General features: G+C 42.1%; 1 protein-coding gene across 16 annotated transcripts in view; it reads right to left on the bottom strand.

Annotated features, from left to right (window-relative positions):
- LOC110488740 (dual specificity protein phosphatase CDC14AB) overlaps nt 1–22281 on the bottom strand; it is a 67039-nt gene that overhangs the window by 37229 nt on the left and 7529 nt on the right. For 15 of the 16 annotated variants that reach the window (XR_016484264.1, XR_016484229.1, XR_016484133.1 and 12 more), the window contains 4 exons: nt 20077–20152; nt 15387–15479; nt 11567–11646; nt 7002–7068 (listed from right to left, as the gene is read on the bottom strand). Coding sequence is in view for 12 of the 16 variants with exons in the window: in XM_090188992.1 (XP_090045118.1) it covers nt 7002–7068; nt 11567–11646; nt 15387–15479; nt 20077–20152 (316 nt within the window). In the remaining 4 variants the exon portion in view is untranslated. Of the gene's footprint in view, nt 1–7001; nt 7069–11566; nt 11647–15386; nt 15480–17598; nt 17644–20076; nt 20153–22281 lie in introns of all 16 variants that reach the window. The other variant, XM_021561364.3, reaches the window with a different exon arrangement.

Here is a 22281-nt window from a genome sequence, read left to right on the forward strand (position 1 = left end):
TATATAGATTTTGTTTGTGTTATTGACTGTACTTTTGTTTATCCCATGTACAACTGTTGTTTTTGCTCAACTGGCCTACCTGGTTAAATGGTGAAATAAAAAAATACAAATACTGGATTTTGGTGTAAAATGTATAATTTTTGAATGACCTGGCCTGTTATTATTTGTATGAACAGTTTAATTAATAAATGACAAAACACAGCAGTTTCAAATGACAATTTAGGCCTCTCTAATTTAATTTAGCCCAACGCACTCAAGGCGGCATTGAAGACGTTATAAAACTGTTGGACAATCAAATCCGATATGAAAATAAACATTTGTTAAGTCTGGTTCATTGAGAGAAAGCTTATTTTACAATGCTCTCCTGTGAAACGAGGCCAGCGCCATGCATTTAAGGTAACATGCTAATTCATATGTTTGTCATTTGAACTATCGTGGGGTCATGACTGGTGTCGTGTGATATAGTTGGGTTGTTGATAACTCTGTTTCATACTATAGGCATCCTAATGCAACTCTCCAATGTGACTAGTTGGCAACAATGTTGATACATGATACACATTATTACTCAAGTTTTGGAATGGATTGATAGACTATATACTATACATGACACAGGGGCAGCATATGTTGATCTGGCCTAGGGTGGTAGAACTGCTAGGACTGGGCCTGATGAACACAATGTGCTTCTAATTTACTTGCGTTTGCAGCAGACCTTTGCCTGATCAAAGAGAACAGTTGGGAAGTAAAAACTGTCAACTCCTTGGAAAAGCTTTACGCCCATCAGCCTCGTTACTTTGTCCTCAAGGCACAATCGCGAGGCAGTCTGTCGGTTATGAAAAAATAATCTCCTCGGCGGGAACACTGGACACAGGGATAATCAACACAATTTATGCCAATTTTGCCCAGTCAGGGAACACTTAACTATAGTGCCTATGAGGACCTCACGTATTTTGCGTGAGTAAAAATAGAACACACCCAACACTAATTTCCAAGCAGCTGGAGGATTTATTAGCCCATTTGCCTTTGAAGTTGAAGCACATCAACTGGTATTTCCATGAATGAATAAAAAGCATTATTTTGCAATGGATTTATTCATTTTTCTCCATACATCTTAATGGATCAGCTTTTCATACATACAATTTGTTTTTCATGTATATACAGTTGAAGTCAGAAATGTACATACACCTTAGCCAAATACATTTAAACTCAGTTTCACAATTCCTGACATTTAATCCCAGTAAAAAATTCCCTGTTTTAGGTCAGTTAGGATCACCACTTTTATTTTAAGAATGTGAAATGTCAGAATAATAGTAGAGATGTATGATGTATTTCAGCTTTTATTTATTTCATCACATTCCCAGTGGGTAAGATGTTTACATACACTCAATTAGTATTTGGTATCATTGCCTTTAAGTTGTTTAACTTGGGTCAAACGTTTTGGGTAGCCTTCCACAAGCTTCACACAATTAGTTGGTTGAATTTTGACCTATTCCTCCTGACAGAACTGGTGTTAAAGTCAGGTTTGTAGGCCTCCATGCTCGCACATTTTTTCAGTTCTGCCCACACATTTTCTATGGGATTGAGGTCAGGGCTTTGTTATGGCCACTCCAATAACTTGACTTTGTTGCCCTTATGCCATTTTGCCACAGCTTTGGAAGTATGCTTGGGGTCATTGTCCATTTGGAAGACCCATTTACAACCACGCTTTACCTTCCTGACGGATGTCTTGATGTTGCTTCAAAATATCCACAATTTTCCTACCTCATGATGCCATCTATTTTGTGAAGTGCACCAGTCCCTCCTGCAGCAAAGCACGGTTGGGATGTTGACTCAAATTAAGTTAATTAGCCTATTAGAAGCTTCTAACGCCAAGACATAATTTTCTGGAATTGCCCAAGCTGTTTAAAAGGCACAGTCAACTTAGTGTGTAAACTTCTGACCCACTGGAATTGTGATAATCTGTCTATAAACAATTGTTGGGAAAATTACTTGTCATGCACAAAGTAGATGTCCTAACTGACTTGCGAAAACTATAGTTTGATAACAAGAAATTTGTGGAGTGGTTGAAAATTGTTAAATGTAAACTTCTGACTTCAACTGAAAAAAATAAAAAAAATTGCATCCAAAAGCCAGCATTTACCAGTGTGTTTTTTATTTATTTTATTTACCTTTATTTAACCAGGTAGGCTAGTTGAGAACAAAGTTCTCATTTACAACTGCAACCTGGCCAAGATAAAGCATAGCAGTGTGAACAGACAGAGTTACACATGGAGTAAACAATAAGTCAATAACACAGAAAAAATAGAGTCTATATACATTGTGTTCAAAAGGCATGAGGAGGTAGGCGAATAATTACAATTTAGCAGATTAACACTGGAGTGATAAATTATCAGATGGTCATGTGCAGGTAGAGATACTGGTGTGCAAAAGAGCAGAAAAGTAAATAAATAAAAACAGTATGGGGATGATGTAGGTAAATTGGGTGGGCTATTTACCGATGGACCATGTACAGCTGCAGCGATCGGTTAGCTGCTCAGATAGCAGATGTTTAAAGTTGGTGAGGGAGATAAGTCTCCAACTTCAGCGATTTTTGCAATTCGTTCCAGTCACAGGCAGCAGAGAACTGGAACGAAAGGCGGCCAAGGTGTTGGCTTTAGGGATGATCAGTGAGATACACCTGCTGGAGCGCGTGCTACGGGTGGGTGTTGCCATCGTGACCAGTGAACTGAGATAAGGCGGAGCTTTACCTAGCATGGACTTGTAGATGACCTAGAGCCAGTGGGTCCGGCGACGAATATGTAGCGAGGGCCAGCCGATTAGAGCATTCAGGTCGCAGTGGTGGGTGGTATAAGGTACTTTAGTAACAAAACGGATGGCACTGTGATAAACTGCATCCAGTTTGCTGAGTAGAGTATTGGAAGCTGTTTTGTAGATGACGTCGCCAAAGTCGAGGATCGGTAGGATAGTCAGTTTTACTAGGGTAAGTTTGGCTGCGTGAGTGAAGGAGGCTTTGTTGCGAAATAGAAAGCAGACTCTAGATTTGATTTTTGATTGGAGATCGTTTTATTTGAGTCTGGAAGGAGAGTTTACAGTCTAGCCAGACACCTAGGTACTTATTGATGTCCACATATTCTAGGTCGGAACCATCCAGGGTGGTGATGCTAGTCGGGCGTATGCAGTGAACGGTTGAATAGCATGCATTTAGTTTTAGGCCACGGAAGGAGTGTTGTATGGCATTGAAGCTCGTTTGGAGGTTAGATAGCACAGTGTCCAAGGAAGGGCTAGAAGTATACAGAATGGTGTCATCTGCGTAGAGGTGGATCAGGGAATCGCCCGCAGTAAGAGCAACATCATTGGTATATACAGAGAAAAGAGTCAGCCCGAGAATTGAACCCTGTGGCACCCCCATAGAGACTACCAGAGGACCGGACAACATGCCCTCCGATTTGACACACTGAACTCTGTCTGCAAAGTAGTTGGTGAACCAGGCAAGGCAGTCATTAGAAAAACCGAGGCTACTGAGTCTGCCGATAAGAATATGGTGATTGACAGAGTCGAAAGACTTGGCCAGGTCGATGAAGATGGCTACACGACAGTGTGTCAAGTGATTAATTCTTCAGCACAGTGGCATGCTAATGAGGGCACTGGGAGAAGCACGAGCAGAGAAACAGCCAAACAGTGAATCATGGAACAAATCACCGCGATTAGAACCGAAACAGCCTGTAATTAACACAACAGGCTGCCGTCTGAGCCAACACCATACATTAGAGACTCACAGCATTACAGGACCATAACGAGGTGGGGAAATGGGTGCTTAAAGCACCAGCAAAACAGCAACGAAGGAAAGTAGGCAAGTTGTTCTGAGGGCTATATACTAGCCTATACCAGGACTTATATACATTTCATGACAATTAACAAAGCAAATTTAGATTCACCCCAAATCCTAATTTAAAATAAATGGGCACTGGAGTTTAAAATCTCCTGTAAATTTCAATATCGCCACGGATTAAGTTGTTATTCCCTGCCTCTCACAATGGGAAGAGACATTCCCTAGGTTTTTGGGGAGTGATGTAGTGGGGTAGGTGGGCGCTAGCGCCTTTTGGGGAAGATGGCAGAAAAAGCTGGAATGTGCAGAGGGATCTGAGACATTCCTGTCCGATGGGTGTTTGACAAATTTTTGTGGAATGACATGGCCAAACACACACACTGACAGACAGATTCAGCTGTAGTACGTCTCGACTAGAGGTCAACCGATTATTGGAGGACCAAAAAAGCCGATACCGATTAATCAGACGATTTGTATTTATTTATTTGTAATAATGACAATTACAACAATACTGAATGAACACTTATTTTAACTTAATATAATACATAAATAAAATCAATATAGCCTCAAGTAAATAATGAAACATGTTCAATTTGGTTTAAATAATGCAAAAACAAAAGTGTTGGAGAAGAAAGTAAAAGTGCAATATGTGCCATGTAAGAAAGCTAACGTTTCAGTTCCTTGCTCAGAACATATGAAAGTTGGTGGTTCCTTTTAACATGAGTCTTCAATATTCCCAGGTAAGAAGTTTTAGGTTGTAGTATTTATAGGACTATTTCTCTCTATACCATTTGTATTTCATTAACCTTTGACTATTGGATGTTCTTATAGGCACTATAGTATTGCCAGTGTAACAGTAGATCTTCCGTCCCTCTCCTCGCTCCTCCCTGGGCTCAAACCAACGACAACAGCCACCATCAAAGCAGTGTTACCCATGCAGAGCAAGGGAAACAACTACTAGAAGGCTCAGAGCGAGTGATGTTTGAAACGCTATTAGCACGCTAACTAGCTAGCCATTTCACTTCGGTTACACCAGCCTCATCTCGGGAGTTGATAGGCTTGAAGTCATAAACAGCGCAATGCTTGATGCACAACGAAGAGCTGCTAGCAAAACGCATGAAAGTGCTGTTTGAATGAATGTTTATGCGCCTGCTTCTGCCTACCACCGCTCAGTCAGATACTTAGATACTTGTATGCTCAGTCAGATTATATGCAACGCAGGACATGTTAGATAATATCTAGTAATATCAACCATGTGTAGTTAACTAGTGATTATGATTGATTGTTTTTTGTAAGATTAATGCTAGCTAGCAACTTACCTTGGCTTACTGCATTCGCGTAACAGGCAGTCTCCTTGTGGAGTGGAACGAGAGAGAGGCAGGTCGTTATTGCATTGGACCAGTAGAAGACCAACGTGAAAATCTGTCGTTCTGCCCCTGAACGAGGCAGTTAACTCACCGTTCCTAGGCTGTCATTGAAAATAAGAATGTGTTCTTAACTGACTTGCCTAGTTAAATAAAGGTATAAAATAGAAAAAAATATTATATTATTTTTTTATTTTAAAATCGGCGCCCAAAAATACCGATTTCCGATTACTATGAAAACTTGAAATCAGCCCTAATTCAAATCGGCCATTCTGATTAATCGGTTGACCTCTAGTTTCGACCAAGTGTTGATGCTAAGTACGTAATAAGTTCACATCATCCCATTTTAAAAGGAGGCCCTCCATTCCATGTCAAAACATGGACAGAACCTTTGCAGCTAAAAACACAGCACAAGCACTGTAAAGCTTTCTCCATGACTTCCAGCAACTAAATGGACCAGGTTTGCACACACTACACAGAAATATACAGGAAAAAAAGCCTAAGGTGGCACCATAAAGATGTTCTGGGTTTTGTTTGTATAGTTCTTATTCCCTTTTGACCACTAGATTTTCCATTAAATACAGGGAACGTTCTGAGAGATGCTGCATCTACAGGGAACGTTCTACCCAAATACTGACCTCCATGTCTGATCGGAGGAGGATTAGTAAGCCATGATAAGAACAGACCGAGGCACACACTGCCGGCACCATAAGTCCCCAGCTTAGCCACTGTGAGAGAGCGAGCGTGTGTGCCTTTGGCCATGTACCTGCAGGGAAGTGTGCCCCACATGCTGTGCCACGTGAGTCCATGCTACCTTCCTACCGCTCACCATCCCCCCCCAACAAAGTAGAACACCCTCGTACCCCATAGACTACACACAACATAGGATCCTCCACCCACCCGGACTACAGAACTCTGCCCTCAGTCTGGGATTATGGTCTTAATAATGCTAGGTCAGGATGTGCAGGCAAAGCTGTAAACAGAGACACTTCTTTAGACTGCTATGGCAGGTTTGTTTGACCATGGAGTCTCAATGCAATTTTGGTTGGATAAAAGCAGGTTATTTAAGCAATAAGACCTGAGGGAGTCTGGTACATGGCCAATATACCACGGCTAAGGACTGTTCTTAAGCACGACAATTCGGAGTGCCTGGATACAGCCGTTAGCCATGGAATATTTGCTATCCTCGAGGTGCCTTATTGCTATTATAAACTGGTTACCAAAGTAATTAGAGCAGTAAAAATATATGTTTTGTCATGTTATACGATACACCACGGCTGTCTGCCAAATCAGCATTCAGGCCACGAACCACACAGTTTATAATTGGTCCTATGAGACAGATGAAAAACTTTAATTTGTAACCCCTGTCACACTGCAAGACTCATCCTAACCCATTACGTTGAAATAGGTCTAGATTTCCTCAGTTTAGGCTGACGGTGTTATTAACTTCAGGTTATGATGCATAAATACCATGTAGATGTTTGGGGTTTCAAATAATTTGGTAACTCATTCAGAATTAAGGTAATTACACATCAACATGTGTAGTTAACCTAAGGACAGAACTAAAATAAGTACTGTGTTTACATTTAGGCTACCATGGTAGTTACTGAGTAACTGAAGACCAGCATCACTTCCTGTAGTAAAGTGTTAGCTTGCCTTGGATATATAAAAAAAAGTGCTTAGAATGGTGATAGAGGGAGGAAGAGAGGGCGCACGAGGAAAGCAATCAAGATATGTTACAAAAATTATTAAAGTTCAATTTAACATTACAATTTACTGTAAATCCAATAACTCCATAAATACACACAACTCACTTTCCGGATTCCTTGTAGGCAGTCGAGAATTGTCAGGTTGTATGTGCAATTTCCAAACGAGGCATCCCTGAAAAACGAAGACATGAAGGCGTGAGTGAACGATTCATTGAAAAATGAGTGAGTGATAAGAGTGTCAAAATGAACACATCAGAGATTGGAAAAACTGGAGCCCACACATGGGTACTTTATAGGTAGAGCTATGGATGGATAATAGGGGTATACAAGGTGCTCTTTGAATAGGGTAAGCTATATATTCTCCATGTTTTCCTAAGTACTGCAGAGAGATTGGCAGAGGACAGCCAATGTAGCATCCTCATCCCCCTAGGACCATGCCTCAGGACTACCTGACATGATGACTCCTTGCTGACCCCAGTCCACCTGGCCGTGCTGCTGCTCCAGTTTCAACTGTTCTGCCTTATTATTATTCGACCATGCTGGTCATTTATGAACATTTGAACATCTTGGCCATGTTCTGTTATAATCTCCACCCGGCACAGCCAGAAGAGGACTGGCCACCCCACATAGCCTGGTTCCTCTCTAGGTTTCTTCCTAGGTTTTGGCCTTTCTAGGGAGTTTTTCCTAGCCACCGTGCTTCTACACCTGCATTTCTTGCTGTTTGGGGTTTTAGGCTGGGTTTCTGTACAGCACTTTGCGATATCAGCTGATGTACGAAGGGCTATATAAATACATTTGATTTGATAACAACCCTCCACACACACACCCATATCAGATTCAAAATAGAGCAAACATCCCCATTGCACACAGACACAAATAAGCAACCCTCTATCCAAACCTATAAAATAATGATATCATCTTCGTGGGACATGGATACCAAGAGGAATGCTCCAATAGAACCAGGCCAGGACAACATTGATGTCACCATACACTTCTCAGATGACATCCTAGATCTAGAACCCCTGATATACAGGCTGTGGGTGACACCGAGTCACCTTGGAGACAATTACAATTTGGAGTGTCTCATATTAATGGGATAGATGGACACTAAATAATAGGCCAGAGACAAAGGAGAATAAAAAAACTGTTTTCAAATAGAGCTTGAAACAGGGCTCTGTATATTCATGGTGCAAAGCGGAAGACGTTCTCCATGTTCTTATGGGGATGTTGCGTGCAGAGTTGGCCCTGAGAGAGGACACCAGACAATGTGGGAGAGATCTTTCTAGAGATATCCTTCACAAAATCCAAGCATTTGCATTGCAGCCCTATTTGGCCTAGCCAATAACATAGTTTGTCTCAAAAACACATTTACGCACACACAAACTGAATGTACATTATGCGCAAGTTTACTTGATTCCTCATTTCATATGCATATTGTAGATGGCAGAAAGAATCTGGGTCAAAGTCAGCTGTTGTGTTCCCTTTCCACTCTTGGAGTGAAGCTGCAGGCTGTGAGCGTTCTGCTACTGACAAGAGCATCAACATGAATGGGAGAGTTTCAACCAAGAACCTTCAAGAGGCCACCTACACAAAGCAGTGCGGCAGAAGCATGAGGAGCTCAGTTACCGTGACACCACACACAAACAGAAAAAACATTTGTGCATGTGTGTGATTATATGCCACAATGTGTTGAGTCTCTGTATCGTAATGTGTATCAACGTACTACTGTGCATGTGTGAGTCAGTCCGTTTCCCTGTCATGACAGTGTAGCAATACCATCTCAAACTCCAGTCTGCACACAGCTAAAATAAGTCAACCACTAATTAGTAGGTCTGTGATGATACCAGTACCGTAATAGTTTTTCCATGTAAAAAATTAAAACACAAAGCAGGTCAAACTCCTTGGTCCTTTAAAAACCTGCAGTATGTACAATATTGTGTTATATAGCTTGGAAAATAAATACATGTGACTCTGGATGACAAAATAATGATAATTGTTGCCAACATTTGGGCCGTTTCTCTAAACAATTCAAATCCGCTTCGTATTTTATTTCCTTGCCACAATACTAGTGAATATCGCAATACAGGTATTGTCCCTGCCCTACTAATTATGGGAGCTGAGGATCGGGTTACAGTCTGTACCTCCATCACCCCCTCCCTCCATCCCAGCTTGCTAACATTCTAACCACACTGACTGACCCTCTGAAGGGAACCACTGGGGAGAGATGGAGGAAAAGTCAAGGTCAAAGGCCCAGTTAGAAATAGACTTTCTAAAAGTAGCTCAGAGATATCCATCAAACCCAGTTGAAAATGAAACTAAAAAAAAGTGCTGGCTTCGCAGAGTGGAGGGAGGAGGGTTGGTCCAGCCTCTTTGCACAACTATGTAAAACGAGGCCTATATGCTGTAGTTTAGTTGGGAATGAACACACAGCTCTTAAAGCAATTCAAATTGCTGTTTGACTTTAGTCGTTTGTGTTCGTAATTCCTCAAGCTACCACTGGGGGAAATGAAATGAACATTGCAGTTTAAAGTGATGGACTAGAGAGCCTAATAATGGAATGATGAGAACGCCATCCCCTTCTTCGCCCTTCTCCCCTTGTTCATTTTTCATCAATTTCAACATATTATGCAAGTGCCATCCCATTTGCTAGAGGCCCATTACAACTGGTCAAGTAAACTGTCAAAAGCTCCATTCTCTCTCCAAACAAGCAGGCAGGTTGAGACAAGCCTGCAGGGCCAATACCTGTCACTATCATAACTCAAGCCAACAATACCCAAATCAATCCTAGAGCCTGGCTGCCAACCCGTGTCACAGGGCAATGAATCACAGTCTTTGTGGACAAGACAAGCAAAGAAAGCAGTCATACAGGTTAATTTAGTGGCAGAGAGTGGCAGAGAGTGGGTAAAACATTGACACGCCTTCACTTCATTTACCAGACGATGTAACCTCGCTCCTCGTCCCTTTCCCGCAACACATTAAATGTTCCCCTCCACCCAAATTCCTGACCTCCATGTGAAGTTGGGTTGGAATGCCGATGGGACGGTGGTCATGAGGGTGTGACTCACTCCACAGTTCATTAGGAAAGAGCTGGTGAGATAAGGCTATTTGCTACAGACACGACTATAGCCTCGTTCCTGGTATTTGTTCAAGGAAAAAGGTCAAACTAACACAGGTGAACAATTGCAAAAACAATCCTAACCAATCCTAAAATGATAGCTTGGAAAACAGTAGCCCCATCCTCATAATTCCAAATTAAAGATCTAATCCAGCTATCTATTCTAAACAGTCCACTCCATCCAGATGCATGAAAACTGTTTGTTTGTGTTATGACGAGACAAACAAACCAGGCTAACATCAGGATTAAACAACGTGTGCACGTAACAGCGGTGTGAGTGATATAACATTCTTGTTTATTCCCGTCACCACTTTGACTCCTCTGAAATGTCGTCCAATCCTATTAAAAAGTGTGAGTCCGCTGATCCACAATAGGCATAGATATCTTATGCTACGGGAAAGCAGATCAGTCCATGTTATGCTCGGGAGAGAGTGGTTGGAATATCCAGAGTAAAAAAAACAAATGTGTGTTCTGTTTCAGAGTAGGGCAGATCTAATAACTGAAGAAAATGTTTTGGCTAAACTTGTAGGATATAGAAAATGTTTCGTCATTGTCACAAACCTACCTGGGAAAACTACAGACCGTACTATATTAAGTATAATTACTTTCCGAGAGGGCATCGAATCTGTTTTTTCAGGTCTAATACCTGACCTGGTTGAACGACATGAGACACTCCGGAAGTTATTTGAGCCTCATAGGTAATACGTCGTCATTATGTACACATACAGTAGCAGTCAAAAGTTTGGACATACCTACTCATTTAAGTCTTTTTCTTTATTTTTACTATTTTCTACATTGTAGAATAATAATGAACACATCAAAACTATGAAATAACACTTGGAATCATGTGGCAATTTTTATTTAACAAGGAAAGTCAATTAAGACCGAATTCTAACTTACAATGACGGTCTACCCCGGCAAAACCCAAATGACGTTGGGCCAATTGCGTGCCACCCTATGGGACTCCTAAGCACAGCTGGATGTGATACAGCCTGGATTCGAACCAGGGTCTGTAGTGACTCCTCTTGCACTGAGATGCAGTGCCTTAGACCGCTGCGCCATTCGGGAGCCCAGTTCCATATATTTGTATTTGTTTAACACTTTTTGGGGTTACTACATAATTCCATTAAATAATATGTTAATTCATAGTTTTAATGTCTTCACTATTATTCCACAATGTAGAAAATAGTAAAAATAAAGAAAAACCCTGGAATGAGTAGGTGTCCAAACTTTTGAATGATACTGTATACACACAGGCCCAATCTACTGTAAGACACACATCCTGTTAATAAGAGGATGAAGACACAGAGGGAGCTGTGACCCGGGTCTTTGTCGTCAGGTGGAGCTGTGACCCGGGTCTTTGTCGTCAGGTGGAGCTGTGACCCGGGTCTTTGTCGTCAGGTGGAGCTGTGACCCGGGTCTTTGTCATCAGGTGGAGCTGTGATGTAAGGCAATTAGCCAAGATGTGCTTCCTAGACAATTATCAAATGATTGTTTCTGTGGTTAGAAATCATGCTGCTGTGTGGTAGAGTGGACATGGCTGTTTTGGTATTACCTGAAGGGAAGATATGAAGCATTGGAGCCTGAGATCAGAGCCCTGTAGGCATCCTCTGGGGTCTTCTTTAGGTAGATGACCTGGTAGATAGAAGAGAGAGAAGAGAAAGACAAAAAGAAAGAGCGAGAGAAAGAGTAAGAGAGAGTAAGAGAGAGCGAGACAGAGGAAGTGTGAGAGAACGCAGTTAGTAAACCATGGCTTGGAATCACTGAAGCCACAGTTCCTTCCCTCATTTTGGTAATCCTTCAGCTTCCTGATTTACTCTGGTTTTGAAAATATTTGTTCTTATAGCACTAATATAAAACAGGGGATGTAACAAGGACAGGTAATATAACAGGGAAAGGGAGACACGGTGTCACATGAGATTCCCCAGGCATCAGCCTAAATAGGCCAGTAAGGGGCCAGACGACATGGTCACAGCACCACAAGCTCTCCAAATGGAAGCCATACATAAACACACGGTAGCCAACTCATATCCATCCACGAAAGTGCTGCTCTCCCAACCCCAGGTCAGAAAAGCAGGGCTCATCTGAATCAACACCTCGGCATCCCACATCCATACAAGGAGTTGTAACGACAGAGAGTGGAGGGCAGAGACAAGCAACACGTCTGCTATTTCATTTCCACTGAAGATGTAGAGAATTAAGCAGAACTATGAACAAAGTAAACGAAGAACGTAAACAAACCCTCTGGAAATAACGAAACTGGTCTCAGAGCATGACATATTATTCTATACGTAAATCCCGGACACTACATTTTAAAAAATATATGAATTCAACATGTAAAGTATTGGTCCCATGTTTCATGAGCTGCTATAAAAGATCCCAGAAATCATACACACAAAAAGCTTACTTCTCTCAAATGTTGTGCACAAATTTGTTTCCATCCCCAATAGTGAGCATTTCTCCTTTGCCATGAGAATCCATCCATCTGACAGGTGTGTCATATCAAGAATCTGATTAACAGCATGATCGTTATACAGGTGCACCTTGTGTTGGGGATAATAAAAGGCCACTCAAATGTGCAGATGTCACAGAACACAATGCCACTGATGTCTCAAATTCTGAGCGAGAGCGCAACTGCATGCTGACTGCAGGAATGTCCACCAGAGCTGTTGCCAGAGAATTGAATGCTCATTTCTCTACCATAAGCCACCTCCAAAATCATTTTATAGAATTTGGCACTAAGTCCAACCGGCCTCAACTGCAGACCACGTGTATGGCGTCATGTGGGCGAGAGGTTCGCTGATGTCAACGTTGTGAAAAGAGTGCCCCATGGTGGCGGTGGGGTTATGGGCAGGCATAAGCTACGGACAACGAACACAATTGCATTTTATCGATTGCAATTTGAATGCACAGAGATACCGTGATGAGATCCTGAGGCCCATTGTCGTGTGATTCATCCGCCGCCATCACCTCAACTTTCAGCATGATCATGCTGTGATCAACAGATGCATATCTGTATTCCCGGTCATGTGAAATCCATACATCAGGGCCTAATGAATTTATTTCAATTGACTGATTTCGTTATATGAAATTTAACAGGTCCGACCAGCCCTGGTGTGAAAATGTTGAATGGAAGATTTGTCTTGACTAGGAGGCTTGTATGGGAGAGTGGGCTTGTGTATCAGTAGGTCTGGTGACATGGAGGACAAGCAGTGCATGAAGCCTGTGTCCTCTCAGCAAATAGAACAGAGCTTTGTTATTGCTGCTCCCACTTCATGAAATATTCACCAGTCAGACAACTGGATACTGCTGAAATGCACCAGCTTAAATTCTACTGCTGGTGTCTGTGTGTGTGTTGTCCCACGTGACACAGAATTTGGAGTCCCACAAGGACAGCTGTTCGTCCCACACATATAATTCTCTTGGGTTCAAAGCGGGTCATTTGTATTAAAACATCTGTAACAAGAGCAGGCCCAGGAGGACTCAACAGAGCCCACACAATCACCTGACCGGATCAATGTAGACCCACTTGGAGAGAAAACAACAGGGAGGAAAGCCCTGCCACCTTCCCTGCATCTTCTCTCATTATTAAAGACAACACAATCCCCCTAGGCTAAATAGCTAGACACAAAGCAGAACAGAGGTTACAACATTGCAGACAAACCTCACATCCCATCTAAATGGATAAACGCAGTTCGTCAGGCTCGATATTGATTTCTGAATGCTATGTCCTCTGTGTGCATTTGTGAGCCAATGACTCGTGCAGAGGGAAGAAATGATATGGCCTGGTTTTGAAAGAGGTGCTGATATTTCAGTCATTGAATGGGGAGTTAATCTTGGGCTTCGGGTCAGGGTTCAGGCTAAATTTAGCGGAGCGCTTCGCCTTGTGCATCTACCCTTGAGAGATTGTCTAAGAAGGAATAAATGACAGCAGCTTTAATAGGGTCACAGTGACAGATTAGACACACCATCAATGCAATTCAACTCCCACAACCCACAAGGTCATCAGTCTCCTATTGGCCAATACAGGAAATGTAAAGGGAAAAGTGACAGGATCTATTTGGTGTGTGGATCAAATCCTATTTTTGTTTGGAAAGCGCTGTACATACATTATTTCTAGTATGGACAGACATTGACAAGCATCTGATCATGTGTCAATATGGCTAGTGTCTAGACTAAACTAGCATGTGAACAGTTGTGCATAGGATAGCATGATGTACAGGGTTCAGTTCAGGGGTGGGTGTGTTGGGGGGGGGGGGGGGGGGTATTATGGCATGCAACTGTCCTCCTGCCACTGTCAACCAGGATTAGAAACCAAATCCAGATTATAATCCAGCAAGGCCCCTGCTGTAACGACGCTTCAAATCTCATCCCAGAGCTATGAGACTGGGGCCCTGCCTGGGTTGGCTAACAAGACCACCGTCCTTATTCAATCCAACCCTGGTCATTATAAGAATATACTTTGGGATGTATATAGACTAGCTAGTTAAGAAAACCATGTTAACTGTGAGAAACTCAACAACTCATTTTACTAATCACTGTCATAGCCATTAAGGGCCAAAACCAGAAGGGCTGACATAGCCTATATCATGTTTCTAGTCCAGGCAGGGCATCACAATGGAAAAATATTCAGAGAAGGGCCTTACATTACATGCAAAGTATGTCATGACAGTTGCTGTTCCTCTGTCTGTTCCCTTGGGGTAAGGACTGGGCACAGTCCACTGAGTAAATACTAGTGACCCACATTGCCTGAGAAGATCATCATGCCATTGCCGGGCTCTGTCATAAGGCATGTCCTCATCATAGCATAACAACAGAAGAACCGGATAAATCCCCTCATTTACTGCCATGTGACAGAGCGGCCAGCTGGCAAGAGATGCCGTCACACATTACAGTCAAGGCTGGTATCTGACTGGGAGTGAAAGGACAGCCTTCAACCATGTCTGGCAGCAAGGGACCAAATGAATAGGGACTAATGCAACAGGAGCTGCTGGGCATTCAAAGGGGGCAGGAAGATGGAGTCACTGTGGCAGGACAATAGGGCTGTCTATAGCAGCCCTCTCCCATCCGTTTCTCCAAGAGTCAGAGAGAGACCTGGCTGGAAGGGGTTGTGCCACCTTAAAAGGAAATCAGCACTGACTGAAAGAAGCCCTGAAAAAAAGGCCTGGGTAGACAATACTGCAGATACAACAAAAACAACACACTAGGGGAAAAGTGCATTGGGGCCATCTGGGTACATTGACACTAATGCAAAATGAGTTGAGCTGCATTTTGTTGAGGGGTGCAGCATGACGCAACGGCCCAATATAAGCTTTTTTTTCTCCTTGCCTAACTTCCTTCCCTGCAGAGAGAGGTAGATAGAAGGCAATACTCACAGCATAGGCAGCGATTAAAACAGCAGCATTAGCCCTTTTCCGCTGGTCAAAGCTGGTGTAGTGCACGATTCGCTTTCTGGTCAGTGTGAACGACTGCAGACAAACGGAGAAAAAAAAACATGTGAGAAAAAAACTGAATCACATTCTATTTAGAACCTCTTCACATTAGAGCCATTTAGATTAGAATAATTGATAAAGATATGCACAAACACTGGATGAGTCACAGCAAACTCAACTAAACCACGTGGAAACAACAACAGTTAGGTGACCAAAGGTTGTACAGTACTGTGTATGATGTATTTCTATCTAGTTTAGAAATACACTAGTCCTATAAATACTAGTGTTCATGAAACATACAGAAATCAACGATCAACTCGGCAGCCTCCTATTTTGAACTCAATAAGAAAGACACAAGAAGGTGGCAGTTTTGGGGCTAATTAATAGACCTAAAGACACATCTGGTTCTGGCTTGTATATGATATTACATTAGGCTACATTATTTGGACAGATGCAGATAGACGCTGTGGCAGCTGCTGCTCAGACGCTCAGGACACCACCGATCCGCTAGGGTTGCAGGAAGAGGAGCCGCTGGCAGATGGGCTGCCGGGGTATGCCGCTGTCAGTGTTCTCGTTCAGAATCACTGCCCGAGTCGGCCAAAGCACTCAGAAGCAGCACAGGCAAGCTAGAAGATAGACGCATCCATCCATACACACAGTCACTGCTACACGGGGCTAATCAGCAATATGAGGAACAGCATGCTTGAGTCTCTAGTCTAATTGAAGTTTGGCATGGAAATGAAACCACAAAGGCTTGTAAGGACAAACCCAGTCCCTCCCATCACGCAAATTATGTTTACAGGGGTGGATCCCAAAATACATGTGTAAAGTGATAAACTAATTAGGTCATGTGCTAGACATTTTATAGTTATAAAGTAGCATGTTGCTTTTTTTCCCTCCTTTGACAAAACAAAAGCTGATTCAAAGGGGATGTGGCAGATTTCAAAACTCTTCCACGAAGGACTATCCTCAATGAAAAGGTGTCTATCGAGGAGGGGAGGTCACTTTGACCGGTTTCCTGGTCACAGAGAAAAGAGGCAAGAGAGAGGGTGGAGGATGGACTTTTGCCCAAATGAGAAAAATGCCAATACCATCATCTCGGCCTGAGGGAAGCAACCTACAGTGGGGCAAAAAAGTATTTAGTCAGCCACCAATTGTGCAAGGTCTCCCACTTAAAAAGATGAGGCCTGTAATTTGCATCATAGGTACACTTCAACTATGACAGACAAAATGAGAAAAAAAATTCAGAAAATCACATTGTAGGATTTTTAATGAATTTATTTGCAAATTATGGTGGAAAATAAGTATTTGGTCAATAACAAAAGTTTTCCACCATAATTTGCAAATAAATTCATTAAAAATCCTACAATGTGATTTTCCGGATTTTTTTTCCTCATTTTGTCTGTCGTAGTTGAAGTGTACCTATGATGAAAATTACAGGCCTCTCGTCTTTTTAAGTGGGAGAACTTGCACAATTGGTGGCTGACTAAATACTTTCTTGCCCCACTGTAGTTCTTGCATTCAATGGCAACAATATGCTAGTGTTCATAGGAAGAAAATGCTTTATCACAGAAAAATGTAGCCTACTATCAGTGTTTCCAATACATTGACGGCTATGAGCAATAGGACATAGCCTACAATGCACTGTGGGGGAAATAGACCCAATCTGCTCTAATACTTTCACTTTATACGTAAAATACTTCAACAGACTAACGAACAAGGCTTCTAGAGGATGTAGGCCTCTGGGTCAGGGTTAAAACAGGTGAACTGCATCGCTAAGCAGGTTAAGCCAGACCAACCGGAAGCCAGGCCAGACACAAGCATGAGTGGTGAGAGGATGTGGAAATAGGGTAGGTGAGTAGGGGCAACACATATCAAATGGGCTCTGTACGCCCCAGATCAAGTTCCACAGGTGTGGGATGTTCACATCCTCCAAACGGTGTCATTTCTTAAATCAGGGTTGTCCACTTTTCCTGTAATTTTTTTGACATCTCAGCTTTCATGTACCAGATCCAAACCAATGGAGGTTCAAAGGAATGCTGTCCCTAAGGCAACACACTATTGACAACAAACACTGGAGGGCAAAGCGTGGTGGCGTGGACGGGGAGGGAGGGAGAGACAGCCATAAAAACATCATGCTTGCTTGAGACTTTACCTTCAACACTGACCAACACCCACATATGACAGATCTACAGATCGTCTGCTTCAACGGAAAAATGACAGGACAAAAAGACGCAGAACCTCTATTAATTAAACTCTCTTTATGAGAGCAACATTCACGCGGGGGTAGAAAAGCATGAGTTAGACAAAATTGGCAACTTTATTGGTGTGTGTCTGGGAAGTTGGGAGCTCCCCTTGACCAGGGTCTTATGAGAAGATTTTGGCCAGGTGGGCTTTTAAAAGGGGCAATTGAGAGCTAAAAATTGAGTAGGCATAGCGAGAACTTCACATCTCCTTTACATCACATACCTCTGAATATAATTGTGATTGCTGAACAATAAACATATTGGGAGAATTTAAGCACCCAGAATGACAAACACAACTCAAATACTCAGGTTAGCCTAACAGCAACTGAATTCATGTAAAAATTGGCATTAGTGTCATTAACAGCAGAATTGTTATGACTCCTGGATAAAAGCACATCCACAAACAAGAACAAAGACAGCTTTACAAACAACATGCCATGTACTTGACAGACATGACCACTGAAATTATTTTAACTAGCTAGGTTTCCATCCAACCGGCGACAGATTTTTATGCGAATATTCTCAAATATGCATTTAAACAACATGAGTCTGTACCCGCTTTAAGTTAGAGTTAAAACAGTGACCAAGTAGGCTACTGTGGCTAATTGACACTCCTACCGGAGTGTCCTACCATCAAAAACAATGGAGAAAATGCATCCAATAACATTTTAATATTGATAGAACAGCCATTTCCTTAAGCCTACAGTAGCAATGTGTGGTGTTCAATGTAGGCCTACATTCCATGAGACTTCTGAAACACGCAGGGCTCGACATGAACCTGTTCATCTACTTGTCCTCCAGACAAGGAGGTGACTGAAAATGTTTGGGTTGTTTGATGCGGCATGCAGCTCTTAGTTTGATCTTAAAACAAGTGCATCTACTCATAACCACAGCTGTAAACACAGTCCAGTTCAAAGTAAATGGCACAGATCCACATATGGCATGGTCTATTAGCATGTAGGCCTACGGCCACTTTGATTGTTTATGCCGGTCTGTGTAGAGTACAGGCTGAGTCATGACCATGAGAACCCTACAACAAAACCTATTGCGTAGTTTGTTTAGTTTCGGTATGTTGCATTGAAAGTGACTAATATTGTTCTGCACTCTGTCCCGGGGAGCTGCGCGGCAGTCTCTGGCTACTTCACGCCTGCGCAGGCACACAGCTTAGAGGGAACATTGTTCGTGAGGCAGACAGGCATCAAGGCATTCAGTTACTGTTTGATTGAATGTTAGAATGGGCTAAATGAGTTACCTATGCCACTGAGTGTGATATAATTGTCGGTGCCAGTACCTCAGAAACGGCCGGCCGAGAATGATGCGACAAATAAAAAACCATCCAGTCAGCAGCAGTCCTGTGAGCGAAAACAGCTCGTTGATGAGAGGTCAATGGTGAATGGCAAGAATCGTGCAAGCGGGCCACAAACAGGCAAATAACAGCAGGACAACAGTGGTGTGCAGAACAGCATATCGGAACGCAACAGTCCTTGTCACGGATGGGCTATTGCAGCAGACGACCACACCGGGTTCCAATCCTTTCAGCTAAAAACAAGAAGCGACCCCAGTGGGCATGTGATCACCAAAACCATACAATTAAGGAGTAGAAAATGAACGCCTAGTCCAACGAATCCCAGTTCCTGTTCCGTCATGCTGATGTCAGAGTGAGGATTTGGCGTAAGCAGCATGATTCCATGGCCCCATCCTGCCTGGTACAACCTGGTGGCAGTGGTGTGGGTAATGTTTTTCTTCCACACGTTAGGTCATTTGATACCAAATGAACAACATTTCCATGCCCTGAAGAATTCAAGCTGTTCTGGAGGAAAAGGGGAGTCCAACCTAGTACTAGAAGGGTGTACCTAATAAACTGGCCACTGAATGAATATTGTAGCCTATACTACGAGCTGGAGAAGATTGTGTCAGCCTACACAGATTATCCTGGCATCTCTAATGACTCTGTCCGAGGGAAAGTGCCAACGCAGCTTTGGGACAGGTGAGTCAGTGGCTAAAAACAGAAAGCCAATTACTTTGCCAAAGCTTTGATTTAAATGGTCTGAGGACTTGTGCTTTATCCATTAATTCCATACCTACCCTTCAAGTTGCACAATGGTTTTAAAATGACATGCAGACAGAGAAAAAGATGCTCATATACTACTGCTAAAGACCTCTCTGAATTTAGCATTGTCCTTGCAAGTAGCTAAACTCTAGCCGAGGGGGCAGTGTGTGGGTTTTGCAATTATCTAATAACTTACCCCATAAACTACACTACTGTTTTGTTGTCAATGAGGGCGTGCGAGGTAGAACTACACAAATTGATTTTGTTGTCACAGATGCATAATGTACATTCTTAATGAGGGAAGAAAGGCACGAACAGAGAGAGGCACATGACTTACCTTCAGCTTTTTGTTGAGTTTACAGCTGTATCTGTATAGCATGGCTAGGTTGAGTGGTCCAAAATCCGCATAGAAGCTGAAATATAATTAACATTAAAAAAATGTCAGACTGAACTGGTTAAAACATATTTTCATTCAACACAGAACTGCCTAATATTGAGATGACTTAGCTATCCTAATTCAGGAATGAACCCCATCTGTAATATTTCTTATCAATTACATTTTTGTATTGAACCACAATTTTGTGTTTCACTTTCCTGTTCACAAGTTCAGCAGGGAGGGTTAATCAAACGCTTGCACTATGTAAACCTGGTATTCCCAAACGGGGGTACACGTAGACCTGGGGGTACAGCAAATAAAAATGTGATTCCCTTTAAAAATAAAAATAAAATTCCCTTCACATTTTCAAACAGTCCATTTATATATGCCCACGGGGCTATAGATTTGGGTGAGGTTTTTTCCTCGTCTGAGTATCCTCGTTTTACTGCCAAAAATAAAATTAAACCATCTAGTGTTCAGCAAAATAACAACACAATGTCAAATACAGGTAGCCTGGTCAAATAATTAACATCCAATCACATGAACTGTTACTCTCTCGAGCTGCTGCTCATGTTGGCATCTGTACTGATTGTGCAAAAGCCATGACAGGGAGACATAGTGGAGTGGTAACATGCGTGCAAGCAGTTGCTCCTGACGCCACTTGGGGACACTGCAGAGGCTCTCCACTGAGAGGCTCTTGCTGCCAAGGGAATGCCTGACAGCTTGAAAGACATTTTGGACACAACAGTGAAAATGGCTAACTTTGTTAAAGCAAGGCCCCTGAACTTTCCTGTATTTTCTGCATTATGCAATGATATGGGCAGCGACCATGTAACGCTTTCACAACATACAGAAGTGCGAGGGGCAAGGGGCAAAGTATTGACAAGTTTTTTTATTTTTTATTGAGAGAACTTGAAGTTTCCTTTACTGACGATCATTTTCACTTGTCTAACTACTTGCATGATGACGAGTTTCTCAGACTGGCCTATCTGGGTGATGTTTTTTCTCGCCCGAATTATCAGAATCTAGGATTACAGGGACTCTCCGCAACTATATTCAATGTGCGTGACAAAATTGAGGCTATAATTAAGAAGTTGGAGTTATTTTCTGTCTGAGTTAACAAGGACAACACACAGGTCTTTCCATCATTGGTATGATTTTTTGTATGTACAAATGAACTCAAGCTTACGGACAATTTCAAATGTCATATAGCGAAGCACTTGAGTTGGGTGCGCAATTACCCAGGTACTTTCCCGAAAAGTATGACACAAACAACTGGATTCCTTATCCCTTTCATGCCCTGCCTCCAGTCCACTTACTGATATCTGAACAAGAGAGACTCAAAATTGCAACAAGCGGTTCTGTGAAAACTGAATTTAATCAGAAGCCACTGTCAGATTTCTGGATTGGGCTGCGCTCAGAGTATTCCGCCTTGGCAAATCTCGTTGTTAAGACGAGAGGTCGACCGATTATTGGAGGACCAAAAAAAGCCGATACCGATTATTGGAGGACCAAAAAAAGCCGATATCAATTCAAATCGGCTGATTTTATATATGTAATAATGACAATTACAACAATACCGAATGAACAATGAACACATTTATTTTAACTTAATATAATACATCAATAAAATCAATTAAGTCTCAAATAATGAAACATGTTCAATTTAGTTTAAATAATGCAAAAACAAAGTGTTGGGGGAGTAAAAGTGCAATATTTGCCATGTAAAAAAGCTAACGTTTTAAGTTCCTTGCTCAGAACATGAGAACATATGAAAGCTGGTGGTTCCTTTTAACATGAGTCGTCAGTATTCCCAGGTAAGAAGTTTTAGGTTGTAGTAATTATAGGACTATTTCTCTCTATACCATTTGTATTTTATATACCTTTGACTATTGGATGTTCTTATAGGCACTATAGTATTGCCAGCCTAATCTCAGGAGTTGATAGGCTTCAAGTCATAAACAGGGCAATGCTTGAAGCACAGCGAAGAGCTGCTGGCAAATGCAGGAAAGTGTTGTTTGAATGAATGTTTACAAGCCTGCTGCTGCCTACCATCGCTCAGTCAGACTGCTCTATCAAATCATAGACTTAGTTATAACATAATAACACACAGAAATACGAGCCTTAGGTCATTAATATGGTCAAATCCGGAAACCATCATTTCAA

The sequence above is a fragment of the Oncorhynchus mykiss genome, chromosome 1, assembly GCF_057628025.1.
Source record: "Oncorhynchus mykiss isolate SJ-2025 chromosome 1, ASM5762802v1, whole genome shotgun sequence".
NCBI classification, from domain to species: domain Eukaryota; kingdom Metazoa; phylum Chordata; class Actinopteri; order Salmoniformes; family Salmonidae; genus Oncorhynchus; species Oncorhynchus mykiss.